Consider the following 18,077-nt stretch of genomic DNA (forward strand, 5'->3'; position numbering starts at 1 on the left):
CAGACTTGCCATATGGAATGCCCTGGAGCCAGGGATCCCAGGGCTACAATCTCCCAGGTAAACTGGCTCACAAGGCTGACTGCTCAGGAGTCGGGCAGCCAGGGAGCTAGTCGGGAGTTTGGAAGTCCCAGGGTTCCTGGCTTCAGGACAGTCTGCATGGCAAGGCTACTCCAGAACAGCAGACTCTGGGAGCTCCAGCAGTAGCTCAGTGAAACTAAGATTCAGTGACCAGGTGGGTGAAGTAATATCTTTTACTGGACCCATTTCTGTTGGTGAAAGAGACTGACTTACAAGTTAGAGACAAGCTTTTGGGCCTGTGTAACTTGAAAGCTTGTCTCTTTCATCAACAGAAGTTAGTTTAATAAAAGATATTACCTCACTCACCTTGTGTCTCTAATATCCTGGGACTAACGTGGCTATAACAACACTGCAAACAACATTTAGTGACCAGTCAGTTGAACATATTTAATTTTGGAACCACCACGTTTTGGTGTTTCAAAAATGAATTTTGCAATTCACCAAGAAATTTTGGCAAATTTTGTTTTATTCTGATGCAGAAAGAACCCAAATTTCAAAAATGCAAACGATCTTAAGTGAAACATTGTGAGTCTCAACCGGCTCTACTATTCACGCAGCTTAGAACTACTTCATGCTGTCTGCAGACTAAGGAAGACAAGAGTGCATTAATGCTGCTCAGAAAGAACTGCCAAGAGAAAGATAAATACATTGACTAGTCAGTAGTAGTAGAAGACAGCAAATGAGAGAGGTGCAGGGAGAAAGAAAAAGGCAGAAAAAGATTGTGTCTACACTTTAGAATGTCAGAAAAAAAATGTCCACTTGTTCTACCACCAGTTCAGCTAAACTAGCAGTAGCACTGGTGTGAAATGGTGTTTTTCTAAAATGTCCTAAGTGTAGACAAGGCCCCAAAGGAACAGGAAAGAGAGATGCATTCAAAGGGAGTGAGAGAGGTCACCAGAGAGACTGCAAAGAATGTGATACACACAAGGTAGGAGTGGGTAAAAGAGCAGAGAATTGGCTTTGAAGATCGTAATGGTCATCTAATATTACCCCCAGAAGTAAGTAGGGAACCAGTGAAGAGCATACAGTGCTGATATAATGTACGTAGTGTGACCCACTATATTTAGGAGTCACATTGCTGCATTTATGTTTAATTAAGATACTTAACATCTGTTCCAACAGTTAAAATCTAGCACGCCACGCAGAAAAACATTCTTCTGACTTTACATTTAACTAAGTTGTTAATTTTATAAAAAGCAAATCAATGTTTTCTAGTCTGACAGTTAGATACTATACTAATGGGATTTTAGATCAAATCCCTACCAGTGAGTATAAAGGTCATGCTGGATTTAAAGGGTTTGATGACATCCCTTTTTATTTATTTAGATATTTGATTTATCTTTCTTACTATTACTTAGCCAAAACAACAAGAGCACAAAATAATATTGCCTTCAGCTAATTAAGTGTCTTACTGATTTGTATCAGGGCTCTGAATTAAACATATTAATAGAGAATATAAATGAATGAGGTTTTTTTTAAAATGTTTTGGATACTCCAAGAATGCTAAAGAAATTAAAAAAACAACAACATTAATTGTGCATTGCTGTTTGTGCCTTACCACTGAGCGTGGGATTAGTCTTTTAGGTAAACTGTGTTTTCACAAGTTATCATTTTGCTAGGAAATATTAAAATGTGTTACCAATGTTTAAAAAACTGTTTAGTTATGTTTATAGTTCGACTGCAAAATTGCTGTTTGCTGGTTGGAGACACTGCTGTAGTCATCACATGAATGAAGAATATATGGAGTTTATCCTTGATCACCAAGAATTGCTATGGTAGTGATGGTGAAGGAAGTATTTCTCTTCTCTGATTACTTTGGAGTTTTGTGTCTTCCCTCCACCTCCAATTTTACAGCCATCCTTCTGCCAAAACTGAATCTAAAATCCAGAAGAGACTCCAGCAAATCTTAATATCACATTTGCATTGTGGCTCAAGTTTGGCATGCCTGTCTTACCCAGCAGATATTTTCTCCAAATGTTGCAAAAAACAAAAGGATATTCCTTACATTTCTGAAATAATAGCTACTTCTAAAACAATTGAAAAAAAAGTTACCTTCCTTTCTGTAACCATTGTTCTTTTGAGATATGTTGCACGTCTATTCCACTGACAGTTGTCAGAGATTTTTCCCCCAGCAATGCCCACTGAGGCAGCATGAACGCCCTCTCATGCCTTACACCGCTGCATGAAGGTATAAAGAGTTGCGCTGCCCCCGACACCCTCAGTTCCTTCTGACCCAAAAGACACTGATAGAGAGGGGAAGGAGGGTGGGTCATGGAATGGACATGTGCAACACATCTCGGAGAACAATAGTTACAGAAAGGCAGGTAACCATTTTTTCACCTTTGAGTGATTGCACATGTCCACTCCATTGTAGGTGACTCACAAGCAGTTTGAATTGGAGGGTGGCTTGGAGTCTACTTGAAAAGGGCTTTGTAGGACTACCTAACCAAATCTGGAACGGTCTCTCGATTGTTGAGAGATGGCATAATGAGAGGCAAATGGAGGGACCAACAACCAGGTTGCTGCCCTACAAATGTTTAGCATGAGAACATGAGCCAAAAATTCTGTGGAAGTTGCCTGAAACCTGGTTGAGTGAGCCATCACTTTACTTTGAGGTGCAATATCAGCCAATCAGTAGTATAAATTAATACAGCTGGAAATCCAGGAAGAGATCCTTTGGGCAGGTACTGCATGGCCATTTACTCTGAGTGAAATTGCAATGAAGAGCTGAGAGCCTGATCCAGGTAAATGAGGCTTACCCCTTTACTCAAATGAGGCTTTGGAAAGAAAGTTGGTAAATAAATTGCTCTATTAATGTGAAATCGCAAACCACTTTAGACAAGAATTTTGGGTGAGGTCGAAGGAAACCTTGTCCCTAAAGAAAACTGTATTAGAGAGGCTTTGATACTAAAGCTTGCAATTCCCTTACTCTCCTGGCCGAGGTTATAGCAACCAAGAAAGCCACCTTTATAGACAACTGTAACAAAGAACAAGATGCTGGTGGCTTAGAGGAGGGCTCTATTGATTTTGTCAGAACTCAATTTAAACTTCACTGTGGAACTGGGCTGTGAACCTGTGGGTATACTCCGCGCAAACCCTTTAGAAATCTGATGGACACAGGGTTTGAAAAAAAATATTGGTTATCCATGGGAGGGTGGAAAGCAGAGATAGCTGCCAAATGTACACTTATGGAACTAAAAAGTTAACCCTTGTTTCAGAAACAAAAGATAGTCCAAGATATGGCAAAATGGAGTTTGAGGTGAAGGGACACCTCTTTGGATCTTTTCCATTTAGCAAGGTAAGTAGACCTAGTTGAAGGCAACCTACTATTTAGCAGAACTTCCCACACCCCCTTAGTGCTAACTTGTTCTGAGGTTGTCAACCATGAAGTATCTATGGTGTCAGGTGGAGAGCCTGGAAGTTGAGATGAAGGAGGTGGCCATGGTCTTATGAAATCACATCTCTTGGGAATAGCAGTGGAAGTCTGACCAACAGGGATAGTAGAGTTGGAAAAACAATGTTGACAAGGCTATTAGAATGAGATGAGTGGAATCATGCTTGACTTTTGTCATAAATATAAAGGGAAGGGTAAACCCCTTTAAAATCCCTCCTGGCCAGAGAAAAAATCCTCTCATCTGTAAAGGGTTAAGAAGCTAAAGGTAACCTCGCTGGCACCTGACCAAAATGACCAATGAGGAGACAAGATACTTTCAAAAGCTGGGAGGAGGGAGAGAAACAAAGGGTCTGTGTCTGTCTGTATGCTGCTTTTGCTGGGGACAGAACAGGAATGGAGTCTTAGAACTTTTAGTAAGTAATCTAGCTAGGTATGTGTTAGATTATGATTTCTTTAAATGGCTGAGAAAAGAGTTGTGCTGAATAGAATGACTATTCCTGTCTGTGTGTCTTTTTTGTAACTTAAGGTTTTGCCTAGAGGGATTCTCTATGTTTTGAATCTAATTACCCTGTAAGGTATCTACCATCCTGATTTTACAGAGGTGATTCCTTTACTTCTATTAAAAGTCTTCTTGTAAGAAAACTGAATGCTTTTTCATTGTTCTAAGATCCAAGGGTTTGGGTCTGTGGTCACCTATGCAAATTGGGGAGGATTTTTACCAAACCTTCCCCAGAAAGTGGGGTGCAAGGGTTGGGAGGATTTTGTGGGGGAAGACGTGTCCAAACTATGTTTCCCAGTAAACCCAATTAAAGTTTGGTGGTGGCAGAGGTTATTCCAAGGACAAAGGATAAAATTAATTTGTACCCTGGGGAAGTTTTAACCTAAGCTGGTGAAAGTAAGCTTAGGAGGTTTTCATGCAGGTCCCCACATCTGTACCCTAGAGTTCAGAGTGGGGAAGGAACCTTGACAACTTTGGACAAGACTATGGGCAGGAGCAGAACTGGAGGGAAGGCAGACCAGGGTAACAGGAAAGCATTTGTCAGTGAACCTGGGCTATGACTCACTTAAGGAACAAAAAGATTACTTTTTTGTTAGCTCTAGTTGCAAACAGGTCCACTTGGGGAGTTCCCCACAGCTGGAAAATGGACCTGGACACACCTGGCTGAAGAGACCACCCCTGGTGACCTGCAACAACTTGCTCAGGTGGTGTACTTTGAGCCCCCAGAAGGTAAACAGTTCTCAGGTTGATGGAACTGGCAATGCAGAAATTCCAAAGGAGGACTGCTTCCTGGCATAACTTTGTCAAATGATCTCTCCGTTGCCGATTTACATAGAATATGGCTGCTGTGTTGTCTGTGAGTGCCAGCAAGTTCAACCCCTTCATATGTAGAAGGAATGCCATATGAGGTAAATGGATGGCCCAAAGGTCCCTGATATTTATATAGTGCCATAGGCTCCGAGTCTGAAGGGGACCAAGTGAGCTCCCCAACCTAGAGCTGATGCATTTGTGATTAGAGGGAGTAATTGTTGTGGAGAGGCAAAGGGACCATCTTTGCAAACATTTGCAGGTTCTGCTGACTAGTTCAGGGAGGACAAGAACTGAGCAGGTACTAGAACTACCATGTCTGTTTGTGGACAGGCCAGCGAGGCTAGTCAACCCTGCAGTTCTCCGAGGTACAGCCTGACACATTGCACCATATACGTGCAAGCTGCCATGTGCCCTAGAAGTTTGAGGCAATTTCCAACGGTGGTAACAGGGTGCACTTTTCGATCTAAAGCAATGACCTGCAATATTTGGAATGTCTGCTCCTACAGGAAAGCCCTGGCCTTTGTAGAATCCAGGACTGCCACAAAATCCTTTGAATGGGCATCAGGATAGATTTCTTTATATTGATTAGCAGACCCAGTGCATTGAAAGTAGACTGAATAGTGTCTATGCTGGAGATAAAATTATCAACTGTCTTATCCAAAAAGAGCAAGGGACCTTCAAATGGGAGGTCTTGAATGGTTTGTTGCACCTCTAGGGGAAGACCTGATGACTGCAATCTATATAAATGCAGCATACTGATGGTAGGGAAGCCAAAGATCAAGCTGCAGAATCTGAAGCATCCAGACTTGCTTGCAAATGAACTTCACTTCACAGCAGTTAACTCCTGCTTTGTCTCATCAAGGAGCTTGTCTTTGAATTTCAGGATATTATCTCACAGGCTTAAATCTTATCAACTCAGCAGAGTCTGCTGGTTATGATCCCAAGCTGTAAACCTCCTGTGGAATAAAGTTGAAGGGAGGTGGTTACAGAAGTGCTCAAATCTCTGTGAATGGACATATCTTCTTTCCACCCTTTTAGCAGTGGGAAATAGGGAAGATGGTTTTGCCATAAAACCTTGACAGGTTCCAGGATAGGCTCATTAATAGGGAGAGTAACCCTAGAGTGTGTCCTGCAGAGGCTAAAACGTCCACAAGCCTGTGTGACCTTTCTTGCACCCTTTTGATTGGATAGCCAGAGCTGTAGCCACCTTCCTCAACAAGTCTTGATATGAGCCCTGACATCATCAGGAGGGGAAGAAGTAGACCCAGTCACTAACACCCCATCAGAAGACAAAGATGAAGAGGCTAAGGGTTGTTGAGAAGGTCCCTCCTCCAACTCATCCACAGGAAAGTCCTGAGTGCATGGTTCCCTCTGCATAGTACCAATCCCCGTACCAGGGGAGGGAAGACAGTGACCTTACTGCAGACGCTCCCAGTGCCTAGCTGACGTAGAAAAGCAGAAAGGAAGGGAATAGAGAACCTCTAGGATGTGGAGGGAAGCCCCAAGGGATCCAAAAGGGCCACTGATATGGAGGCAGACCCAGCTATGTGCAGGTCATTGGTAATTAGAGTTCTGAGGCTGTGGCTGGTACTATGGTGGGTATGTTCGTGTCGAGACACATATGATCCGATCTTAGAGTCTGTTGAGGAGTTTGCTTCCTGAGGCCACGGTGAGGTAGACACGGTCAGTACCAATCAGCTCCAAATTTGGAGATGTGGGTACTGGTGAGATCATTGCTGGCTTCTCTCTACATGGAATCTACAGAGAGGAGCTACAACTGTAGAAGTCATCGGTACTTAACGGTACACAGAGGCTGGAGCTGGGACTGTAGAAGTGTGCACTTCTTCCAATCCCGGCACTGAGTGAGATTCCTGAATAGCAGGAGAAACTGGTACTGAAGGTTAAGCAACTCTCTGGCTGCCTCCAAAATCTCAGGTGCAAAATGAACTGGAAAGGGCTCCTGAGTCTAAGGTACTGAAAGGTGCACTGATCCCTCAGGGATTGGTCTCAATGGACCCTTCTTGGGCTCTAGAGTCAGCACTCCATTCTGGCTTATTGACTGTCTGGGAGTGTCTCTTCTTTGAGTGCACCTCCAGGTCCTTACCTCGGCTTGGTGCCTTCACTGTAGACTTTGAAGGCCCAGTTACTCAGTGTTTGGGAGACTTACGTTTTCTCTTCTTAGGTACCTGTGACTAGGCTCTGCCTCTGAACTCAGAACAGAGTGAGAGCACTTCTAACTGAACTGGACATGCTCAGTACCGGCTCTGAGCGGGAAAGTTCCGATGTTGGATGAAGTGCACACTGCATAAGTAGGTACTTGCGTCTTGCAGCCCTGTCCTTTTCTGATCAAGGTTTGAATCCCCTACAAATGTTACATTTGTCGCTCACATGTGCCTTTTCCAGATACTTAGGCACCTGAGATGCAGGTCACTCACAGGCATAGACTTGTTACACGAGCGACAGGCCTTGAAGCCAGCAGAATGAGGTGTTAGTCCACTAGAACCTGGTACCCAACTGGAAACTGTTAACCCTATTACAGAAAATTACTATTCTAAACTTATTCTTATATCTAAATCTATACAAATATACTACATGAGACTGAAAACTAACTCTACAGATACTACAGAGGTAAGACTTGCAGATGCAAAGACTGGAGCTCCAACAATTATCACTGGTGGAAGAAAGGAACCGAGGGTTGTCAGGGGCACCAGAGGGGGCTCACACTGCCCCAACAGGTACTGTTGGGGGAAAAATCTCTGACAACTGTGCATGAGGCATGCACATACCTACAATGGAATGGATGTGTGCAATCACTCGAAGAAAGCTTAGTTACTTTCACGTGTATAGTTAGGGTACCTACCAATTTCACGGCCATGAAAAATGTGCCACAGACCGTGAAATAAGCACTTAGACGTGAAATCCGATGTCCCCTTGTTCCTAGGAGTGCCCCAGCAAAAGGGACTCATAGCTCTGGCTGGGCTGGGGAGGAACAGGACTTGTCCATCCCTGCACAGCTACTCTCAGGGGTAGGGGGAGACCAGACCTGCCTCCAGGTGCCTCCCCCTGCCAGTGGCGTAGCCAGGTGGAAAAAATAGGGGAAGTGGAGATAAAAGACTCGCTCCGGTCTTTGGCACTAAAGGACCATCACACGCCCGCCACCACAATGCTGAAGACTGGAGCGAGTGAAGGACCAGATGCAGAAGTGCTGCTGAAAACCCGAAGCGCCGCCGGATGAGTACCAGGGGGTGGTGCCTTTTTTTTAATCTCCGCTCCCCCGACCCGCCGCCGAAGACCCGGAGCGCCACCAGTCGAGTAAAAATTTAAAAGGCGCCAAAGAATTAAAAAGGCACCACTGCTGCTCAGTGAGGGAGCGGCCGCTGCCCCGCTCCCCCACAGCGACGCAAGTGCCCCCTCCTGCAGGATGCTCTGGGACTGTACAGCAGCCTCAGAGGTTCCTGGAACTAGAAGAGACTTGTGGACCTGGGTCCAATCTCCCCTTGTTCTAGGATTGCCCCAGCAAAGGGGGCTCCTAGCTCCAGCTGGGCTGGGAAGGGACAGGACTTGTCCATCCCCTGCACAGCTGCTTTGGGGGGAGGAGGAGTCCAGACCTATCTCTGGGTGCCTCCCCCTGCTGCAGGATGCTCTGGGACTGGGAAACAACCCCCAGCAGTTCCTGCAGCTGGAGGAGGCTTGTGGAGTTGGATCTGATCTTCCCTGTGCTGCTGGGAGTGCCCCAGCAAAGAGGGCTCCTAGCTCTGGCTGGACTGGGGGAGGGACAGGACTTGCTCTTTCCCTGCAGAGCTGCTCTTGGGCATCTCTCCCCGCTGCAGATAGCGCCGCATCCCCTCCTCTGTACTCGCTTCCTGTCCCCTCTCTTTGCAGCTGCCTGGGGAGGGGACATTGTACAGAGAACTGCCCCCCGTTCCTGTTGCAATTAACTTATTTCAAGAAAAATAAAAAGTGAGGTACTTTGCAGAATTTTTTGACTGACACTTGACAGCAGCAAATCACAGTCAGGACTCAATTCACTGATTGGTAGATATGGACATTGTGGAAGTTTTATAGTGTGTTGGTCTCGACTGTCTACAAGAAGACACATGCAATTACAATAAAATGAGTGTCCAAAGTAAATCAAAAACCTCAAAAATGATTACTGTAGTGCATCATGTGAAAGAATTAGGAAGCCAAATTCTACATGCCAATGGTGACAAACTATTTTGTACAAGCTGCAATGTTTCATTGGCTGATGCTGGTAAATAAAAAGTTAAAAAAACAAAAAACAAATTTCTTCTCTTTTTATTAAGACGATAGAGAACTCAGATCTGTCATTTAGCTAGAATGGAACTTGTGGATGCATTGGGAAGAGCTAATATACCACTGAAAAAACATGATCACCCAAAGCTGCATGAATTCATTCAACGGAATGTACAAAATGCCGGTTGTTTACCAAGTGCGAATATGCTATGACAGAACTACCTTCCAAAGGTTTTTGCTATACATTTTGAGGAGATGAAGTCTCCAATTAACTCATGTGAGTGTTTTGTAATTATTTCGGATGAGTCCACAGATGAGCAAGACAACTATGTACTGCATGTTCTGTTTCATTTTATTTCTGACAGGGCCGAAGATGTACACACAGGAAAGTGAACAACAGTGTTCGCCGACTGCATTTATTTGGATGCTGTTAACTACACTAGTTTCTCAAGCGGTTTCAAAATACAGTGTGAACTCTGACAACGTATCTGCTTTTGTAAGTGACAATGCAACAATGTCCCTCCCAAGATGGCCAAGACTAGCAGCTAAGAGTCCCTGGCTGGGGCACTCCCAGCAGCAGAGGAGATCAGATCATGTCCACCTGCGGGAATCTCCTGCGGCAGCTCTGAAATCCAGCTCTGAAGGCAGCACAGAAGTGAGAGTGAAAATTTTATGACACCCCCCCCACCACAGGTTTGCAACACCACAAACACAATCCCCCTTTGGGTTGGGACCCCCACAGATACAACACTGTGAAATTTCAGTTTTAAACTCTGAAAATGTTACATTTACCAATTTTCAATCCTATGGCTGTGAAATTGACCATAGTGGACCATGAATTTGGTAAGGCCCTATGTCTAGTGTTACAGAGTGCAAGCGTAGTTTGACTTCTGTTTGTCTTTATTCATTGTTTACTCATTCCTAGGGAAGTGTTCCCTGTTAATCACGAAAAAAGTGCAAAGACAAACATTAGTACAATACTACATTGTGAGGCTAAAACAGATAAAAGGTCATTATTAATTTTAATGTATCATGTAGTTAGTCAGACTTGCTTGTCTTGATTTCATCTATATATAATAACTGAATTAGTAACATGAATTATGATACTAGTTTTGAACTAGGTGCATACTTGTTTTGAACACTTTCTTCAATGGGAAATGCATCATCAACTAATATCTAATGCATTCTTAAATTTTATATATCAATATCCCTAGTACATATAAAATACGTCAATTTGAACTATTTTTATTTTTATCAATGCACATTAGTAATAATTTTTCTCTCTCACCTGTACAATATCCCTTTCTGCATATTTTCCTCTTGAGGAGATTCTGACTACATCACCATCCAATTCTTCCATAGCTTAAAAAAAAAAAAGTAGTTTATCCACTTGCCATTTCAGCCACCCAACAAAACTATGTTATCAAAAAGAAATTTTAGATCCTTCTGAACCCAGAGCAACAAGTCATCTTTCTTTCTATTAATTTAAGGCACCTCTTAAGATCCTCCTTTATACAAAATGTATAAAGGTACAACAGTTAATTTGCACTCTCCTATCATTCACGGAATAATCTGTTTCTTATCTTTATAGTTTTATTTACTTCTTTAGCACAAAATAAACCCTGGTATGGAAAGCCAGTACAAAACTTTTTGGATCACTTAAATCCTACCCCAACATTTTCTGTAGTCGCAGTAACACAGTCGCACTGTAGCCCAATACCCAAATTTGAGTGTGGGACTCTCTTCTAACTCCCATTCCTTCAATTAACTGAACTTTATCGATAAAATAAATTTCACAAATTATTTCTATTTCTCTCTCAGATAAAGAAACCTTTTTCCTTAGCCTTTGACATCTTTTGGTATGGCATGAGGCAGGAGTGATTCAAACTTATATCTGGAAATGTAATGACTGCCATTGTCTAGTAGTAACAAGCTCTTGAAGATTATGATAGTAAATTGATTGTGTAACACTTTAGGTAAGGAATTTATTCAGTGTTTACATAATTTTTTAATTTGACAGGTCATAACTGATTTGAATGTGAATATCTGCACCACACTAATAAACAATCAGACTCCACATGTATAGAATTAGAAAAATTAAAGTGATTTTCTATTCTAAAAAGTGACTAAAAATGGCACTACACTTTTATGGTCTCTCAATGATTTCGAGAGCAAAATGTACTTAGTTTACAAGTAATTTTTTTTTTCTCCCATGAACTCAACCTGGAATATAAATTGAAGTTTGATTTTTTTTCTTTCTTGTGCATCAGAACCAGTAATAAGAGTTCTGCAGGTCAAAATCTGCTCTAAGTGACACCTGTGCAAATCCACTCCCTCTGATTCTTCAGACATTCATTTTTTCCTTTTTGATTTTTTCCATCAGTTTCACTGCTGAGGCTATCACTGCAGTATATATCACCTGAAGCTTAGCTGATAACAAAACTGAAGTAAAATACCGTAAGTGATTAGATACTTTTTGTAAACGATTTTCGTCTCTGCCGGGTCATAGTACTAAAGTCTAGGAAGATTAGAAGTTTTTTTCCTTCAACCATAAGTTACTTTTTTTTGTAAACTACTTCCAGAAGACATCAGAAGTGCTGTGATCTTTGTGCTACCCACTGAATTGAGCTACCCAAGTTAGAGTTTTGTGGCATCACATCTATTCCACATAGATGGATTGAAAAAACAGTTTCAAAGCTAATTGTACAAGTGTTATATTTTTAATGAGATGCACCATATTCTGAAGTCTTTAAAATACTCAACGTTCTGGATATAATTTGGTTTGCCAGTTATTTTATCTAGAACTGGTTGAAAGGAAATGTACTATTTTTCAAACCTGAAATGTCTTACAGAAGCAAGTCCAGTTCAATGAACTTTTGATCATTCACAGACAGTGTTCTATTGGACCTTGTAAGGTTCCCTGCCAGTTCACCTAGTGGGTTGCTGGGACTGGGGGCTTCTACAGTCCAAGGCTCCAGGACAACCCTGCCATGTAGACTGCCCTGGGACTGGGGATCCTGGTGTTCCAGGGACCATAGCAACAAAGCAGCCCCACCATACAGACTGCCCCAGGACCAGGGATCCTGGGCTTCCAGGGTTTGTGGCTCTGAGGCAGACCCACCCTGTGGACTGCCCCACAGCTTCTAGGGTCTGCAGCTCTGCCATATGGACTGCTCTGGGACCAAGGATTCCCAGCTATCAGGGTCTGTGGTAGCATTACCATGTGGACTTCTGTGGAGCTGGAAGCCTGGAAACCCTAGAGGCTCTTGGCCTTCAGGCCCCTGGCTGCTGTGCTGGGAGCTTGGATGTCCTAGGGTGGGCTCCCAGGATCTGTGGCAGCCTTGCCATGTGGACTGCCCTGGACTCAGGGCTTCCAGATGCCTGGGCTAGCTGGCTCCCTGGGCTGCCCAAATCCCAAGTGGGCAGCCTAGGGAGCCTGCTGGCCCAGGCATCTGGAAGCCCTGAGTCCAAAGAAGTCTATATGGTGTGGCTCTGGGGCAGATATAGACTCTGAGAGCCGAGCAGCTACTGACTGAAATTGACATTCTTGTCAGCTCCACTGCTGATAATAATGGTGAAACTGATAGTGTCAATCTCAGTCAGAGCTGCTGGTCTTAGGGGACATTTTGTTTGGGAAACACCATGTGCTGGTGTTTTCAGTGTTTTGGGGGATTTCTGGCTCATAAGAAATTTTGAAAAATTTGATTTTGGTCTGATTTGGAATGAATCCAATCTCTGAAATATCAATTGCGCACTATCCAGAAAACCCACGTTTTGGACAGCTCTAGTTCTATCCTTTGATCAGCCCACAGCATTGGCTTATCAATTTTTACTCATAGCTGTAAATTTTATTTAAGTTTGTGGGTTCTATTTGAGAGAACTGCCCGTAGTTCTGTAACTGATGGTTCCCAAGTTCTTTTGCGGGGAGAAAATGCTCTGGAGATTCATCTGCTGGCTAATTAATAGCAGACTCTTGTTTTCAACTCGCCCCTCCCTCCCCCGCTGTTTAGGCACTAAAGAAAATGAAGAAAAATACTTAGTTTCCTCCAGTTCAGGACAGAAAGACACTCCCTCTCTTAGCAGAATAGCCTATCAGTGCCCTGCTACAATACATCCTCCTTTTTAAATTGGTCTAATCCTCATCCCCACCTAATATCAGGAAGCCCTTTTCAAGATTCATAGCAAATTTTTGAGTGATTAAAAGACAATATAAAAATGGTGTAATGTTTCCTGTTAGTCCACATGTAGACAACCAGGTATTCATCACTGCCCTATGGTTTAGTAAGGTGCATGGGGATTACAACTCCTGCAGGGCATGTATTTTGATCCTTGTGGTGCCCAATGGTACCACTGGATCAGTGTTTCCAGGACTGGCATGGAGGTAAAAATGGGGTTGTTATTTCTGGACACTCAGTTTGTGTGAAACTTGATAGTAGGTACCTTATTCTGCTGACCCCTACTTTTTCTAGTCTTGTCTTATTGGTTTCATTATTGGACTTGAGTCCTAGGTTTATTTTCTCTTTCTCGGGTATAAGCCAACCTCTAATGGAGGACAAAATTTCTCCTATGAGCAGGTTATTTCATTATTGGTCACTTCAGGGTTTCTTGCACCTTTCACTAATGCATCTGGTACCGGTTACAGTTTAAGATAAAATATGGCATTAATTGGACCATTGGACTGATCCAATAGGGCCATTACTTTGATCCTCTGACAGAGGATTATAAATACATTCTCTGTTAGCGATGGTCACTTTTTAACTTGCCACACTTTTTATGTATTGTAGATATTGCAAGTATGGCTTCTTTTTGCTTGAAGACAAATGAAAGCATATCCATTTTATACAAATATAGGCAGACATGGAAGGACTAGATGTTTTAATCAGTAAATGTCAATTTCACTACACACACATAAACCAAATAAAAATAATACTTCCATTGATAATCAAATTTTACAGACAGGCAAAGTAAGAAAAATGTTGCTTGAGAACATATTAATATTTGATTTAATGATATTTACTTTGTATATTTTGATATCTGATATTGAAAATTTGTTTTAATGGTTATCAAGCTTTAACTTTTTGAATCTCAACATCTACTGTCATTGAATAATTATGCCTGACCGCAACAGTTTGTCTGACCATCCTCTAATTTACTGCAAGTATGAAAATTCATATAGATAAAAAAAGAAAAAAAATGCTTAAACCCCATAATTCTACGCAACAGTGAAAATACAATTGATAAACAGAGAAAAAAATGCTTAAAAACAAACTGATATTTTCTGTTAAAATTATACAAAAAAGTAACCATTGAGTTCTGCCAAGCCTAAATATAGGTCAACGTTTTCTGGAGCTACAACTGCAACCTCAGGGTAACTGTAGCCCCTGTTCTCTGGCTCTCTAAGGGGTCAAGGGATGATGTTCAATAGGCCTCATATTTGTAGACCAACTGGACACTTCTTGTTCTTCCCCTGCCAGCTCTGTGTTGAAGTGCTGATACCTGCCACAGAATATAACTTTGTAGAATGCTGGGGGAGTGCAGGCCCAATCAGGTGGCCTCTCTACAGCTTGGATGTTGTTTGGCTGCATTTAGGGTTTTTTGTACCTGTCTGGGGATCAAGGGTCAGGATTCTGCTCTAAAAGTTTGGAAGAATTTTAAAATAATTTTGGAACTTTTTTGTTCACACTATACTAGTCTCCCAACATTGTTGCTAAATTATGCTAGTCCAAAATCAAGCGGAGATAATATAATCACATTATATGAAAATTAAATATAATCTAGATAATATCTTAAATTTACTCAGAGTTCTTTTATTTCTTTGGTTATTGCTGTTAGAAAGGTCAGGCACACAGTCAATACTACCAGCCATCTGAAACTGCACAAATAACTATCTGTTCAGCAAAACTTCTTGAGCATACCCACTTTTCTCTTTTTACATAACAGCTTGTGGAGCATTATAAATGAAGAGTCCACATATGGTTCTGTGAACTGAACAGGTGTTCTTACGGGCAATATAACTCCACATGCAGGGTTGTAAGCACGTTGAGCTATCAATCAAGTCAGCTGGAAACTTCAACATTGTTCATAGCTTGTTCCATATTATGTTGTTCTTTAAAAAGCACAGAATTTATTTGAAGAGCCATATATTATTGAAATATAAGGGATAAGCATTTTAGGAAAAACATACTGACACCAGAACACTTACCATCAAACTCTGCTGGTCCAACTCCTACTATAATTATTGACATTGGAAGCTTTGATGCCTTCAAAACAGAAAGAAAAACAGATTTAATACACAGTATAATCTGCAAATATTATGCTGGACTTGAAAGATAGTTGGACTAAAAACATGTACAGCTCCTTATATTGTGAGGAGGAAAGGAAAAATTACCCAAGAAAAATACATGTAAGTTGTCTGCTTTAAGTTATATAAAATCTTGGATGAAGATAGTATGATAGTTGATCATTTTGTTCTTTAGAGTTTTGGTTTGTTATTCCCCATAATTTGTCTTTTTATGATTCAGATAAAATAAAAAAATATGAATAAATGCAACAAACACTATTAAGGCATGTTAAGAGTGCACAACTAAAATTCTTATAGCAGTTTATTAATCAATGCAAATAAGAGTTGCAAATGTACATCCAAAGGCAGAACTTGACGCTTAATTAATACACACAGTAAAGTACACAGAATTTCAAGATACTTGCACATGTACTATTTCTATTCTTGGCGCCTCTCAGAAATAAGACTTTATATCTCTCCCATAAAAGAAAGGTTAATTAAATCAATTAGCCCAGAGAATGAGAAAAAAAAATAGGATGAGTAACAAAATAAAATTGTGAAAGGTAAAGCTTTTAAAATGAATAGATACTTCAAGTTTTTTATTCTATAAAAACAGATAGATGATATACAGCTTTATGTGAATAAAATATTTGTAAATTCACAGAGGCAATGTCATAAATATTTTAGGTTCCCTTTCCCCGATGGAAGCACAAAACATCTGCAAGTTGCACGAAGACAACCAAAATCCATCAAGCAAATGTCAGAACTAACAATTGTTCCTTACAGGAACATACTGCTAAACTTTGAAATCTTTAAAATCATTCTAAGCAGAACTTGTATATTGGCCCAAATCATACATGCACAATTTCCCATAATAGTAATTGTAGGGAGCAAGTTGGTTTTGAAACACACATAATTTTCTTTTCATATATTCCATTGCCATTTGTCACTCTTTATTTTATGCTTTCCATGAGCTAATTTACTTTAGCAAGAAAATATGACAAACAAATTTAATTTTAACACAGCAGACACAATTCTTGAAGACAACAAATTTTCCTTAAATTACTACATCTGAAATTGACTTTTTTGTATAATATAGATCATGTCAATGAAATTGTCAGTTACAAAAGAGAAGTCATATTACCAGCCAGAGTTATCAGCAAATTTTTGCTGCTACTTAATACTGTGCACCATTGTGAATTATACCTAATATGGTAGACAGCTAAGATACCAGGAAATGACTGAAGTTACAGTGTAATTATAAAGTATAATCTAGGTAGTTAACCTTCTGGTTATAGGATCATGTATTAGGAATATATATGTAAAAAGTATAACAAATGTGACAAAGTTCCTGCGCTACCTTGGTGGGTCTTGCGCTTATTGGCGGATTTCCTCGCCTTGGAGCTTCACAGCAGCCCTCAGCTTGGCCGTTTTTCTGAACCCACAGTCCAGGTCGACTCCTCCTGTGTCTGACAAGGAGTTGGGAGGATTTGGGGGGAACCCGGGCCCGCCCTCTACTCCGGGTTCCAGCCCAGGGCCCTGTGGAATGCAGCTGTCTAGAGTGCCTCCTGGAACAACTGTGCAACAGCTACAACTCCCTGGGCTACTTCCCCATGGTCTCCTCCCAAAACCTTCTTTATCCTCACCATAGGACTTTCCTCCTGGTGTCTGATAATGCTTGTACACCTCAGTCCTCCAACAGTCCGCGTTCTCACTCTCAGCTCCTAGTGCTTCTTGCTCCCAGCTCCTCACACGCACCCCACAAACTGAAGTGAACTCCTTTTTAAAACCCAGGTGCCCTGATTAGCCTGCCTTAATTGATTCTAGCAGCTTCTTGATTGGCTGCAGGTGTTCTAATCAGCCTGTCTTAATGGTCTCCAGAAGGTTCCTGATTGTTCTGGAACCTTCCCTGTTACCTTACCCAGGGAAAAGGGACCTACTTAGCCTGGAGCTAATATATCTGCCTTCTATTACTCTCCTATAGCCATCTGGTCCAACCCTGTCACACAAAGTAATTACAGGATAATGTATTAAATATTAAATTAAAGGGTACTGAGTATATCAGCCCAGTAGTTAACTGTAGCTATCAAAATATGATTGCAGTGTAATTAAACTGTAACTGCATTATACATTCAGTATATACAGTACGGCTTTCACTGCTTAGTGCAACTATATAGTTACTGCATTATAAAATGTATTTAGATATATTTCATAAATAAAATATCCTATAATTTTTATTACAATCTTGTGAATTGCCACTTGAATATAAATTACTTTAATGGACTCTATCTCGTATACATAAGCAGTACACAGTACTACAAGATGCTACACGTATGAATCCTATAAGAGGGGGAAGTGAAGCTTGTGAATGCAACCTTACCATTTGGCATCTCCTGAATGAGTACTTAATGTTGCAACTTTTAACACTATATTAATATAGTTTTCCATCAAAGTACAGTGCATGTGACAAACCAGTAATGAGAAAGATTATGCTCAGTGCATGCAAACATCATGTATACCTAAACCACTGGAAATATACTCTGCTTGAACTTCATGAACTTCATTGTCTTATTACACCAAGAAATAGATATTTTTTTTAGTAATTAATGAAAAAAGCTTATCCAATAGCAATTCAATTTCAGAATATTTTGTCAAGTTGACAAATGGATTAAATAAATGTAATAAAATCTTATTCTCAAGAATCCAGGCAGAAAAATTAACATAGCTCCATAAAAATAAAAAGTATAGATATCTCCAACATT

At 41.1% G+C, this 18,077-nt stretch overlaps 1 protein-coding gene across 3 annotated transcripts in view; it reads right to left on the reverse strand.

Moving 5' to 3' along the window:
* CPNE8 (copine 8) overlaps positions 1-18,077 on the reverse strand; it is a 282,884-nt gene that overhangs the window by 11,194 nt on the left and 253,613 nt on the right. For all 3 annotated transcript variants that reach the window (XM_084621135.1, XM_084621137.1, XM_084621136.1), the window contains 2 exons: positions 15,238-15,295; positions 10,324-10,397 (listed from right to left, as the gene is read on the reverse strand). In XM_084621135.1, the coding sequence (XP_084477261.1) occupies positions 10,324-10,397; positions 15,238-15,295 (132 nt within the window). The remainder of the gene's footprint in view (positions 1-10,323; positions 10,398-15,237; positions 15,296-18,077) is intronic.

This window comes from Lepidochelys olivacea, assembly GCF_965140295.1.
Source record: "Lepidochelys olivacea isolate rLepOli2 genome assembly, chromosome: 1".
NCBI lineage: Eukaryota > Metazoa > Chordata > Testudines > Cheloniidae > Lepidochelys > Lepidochelys olivacea.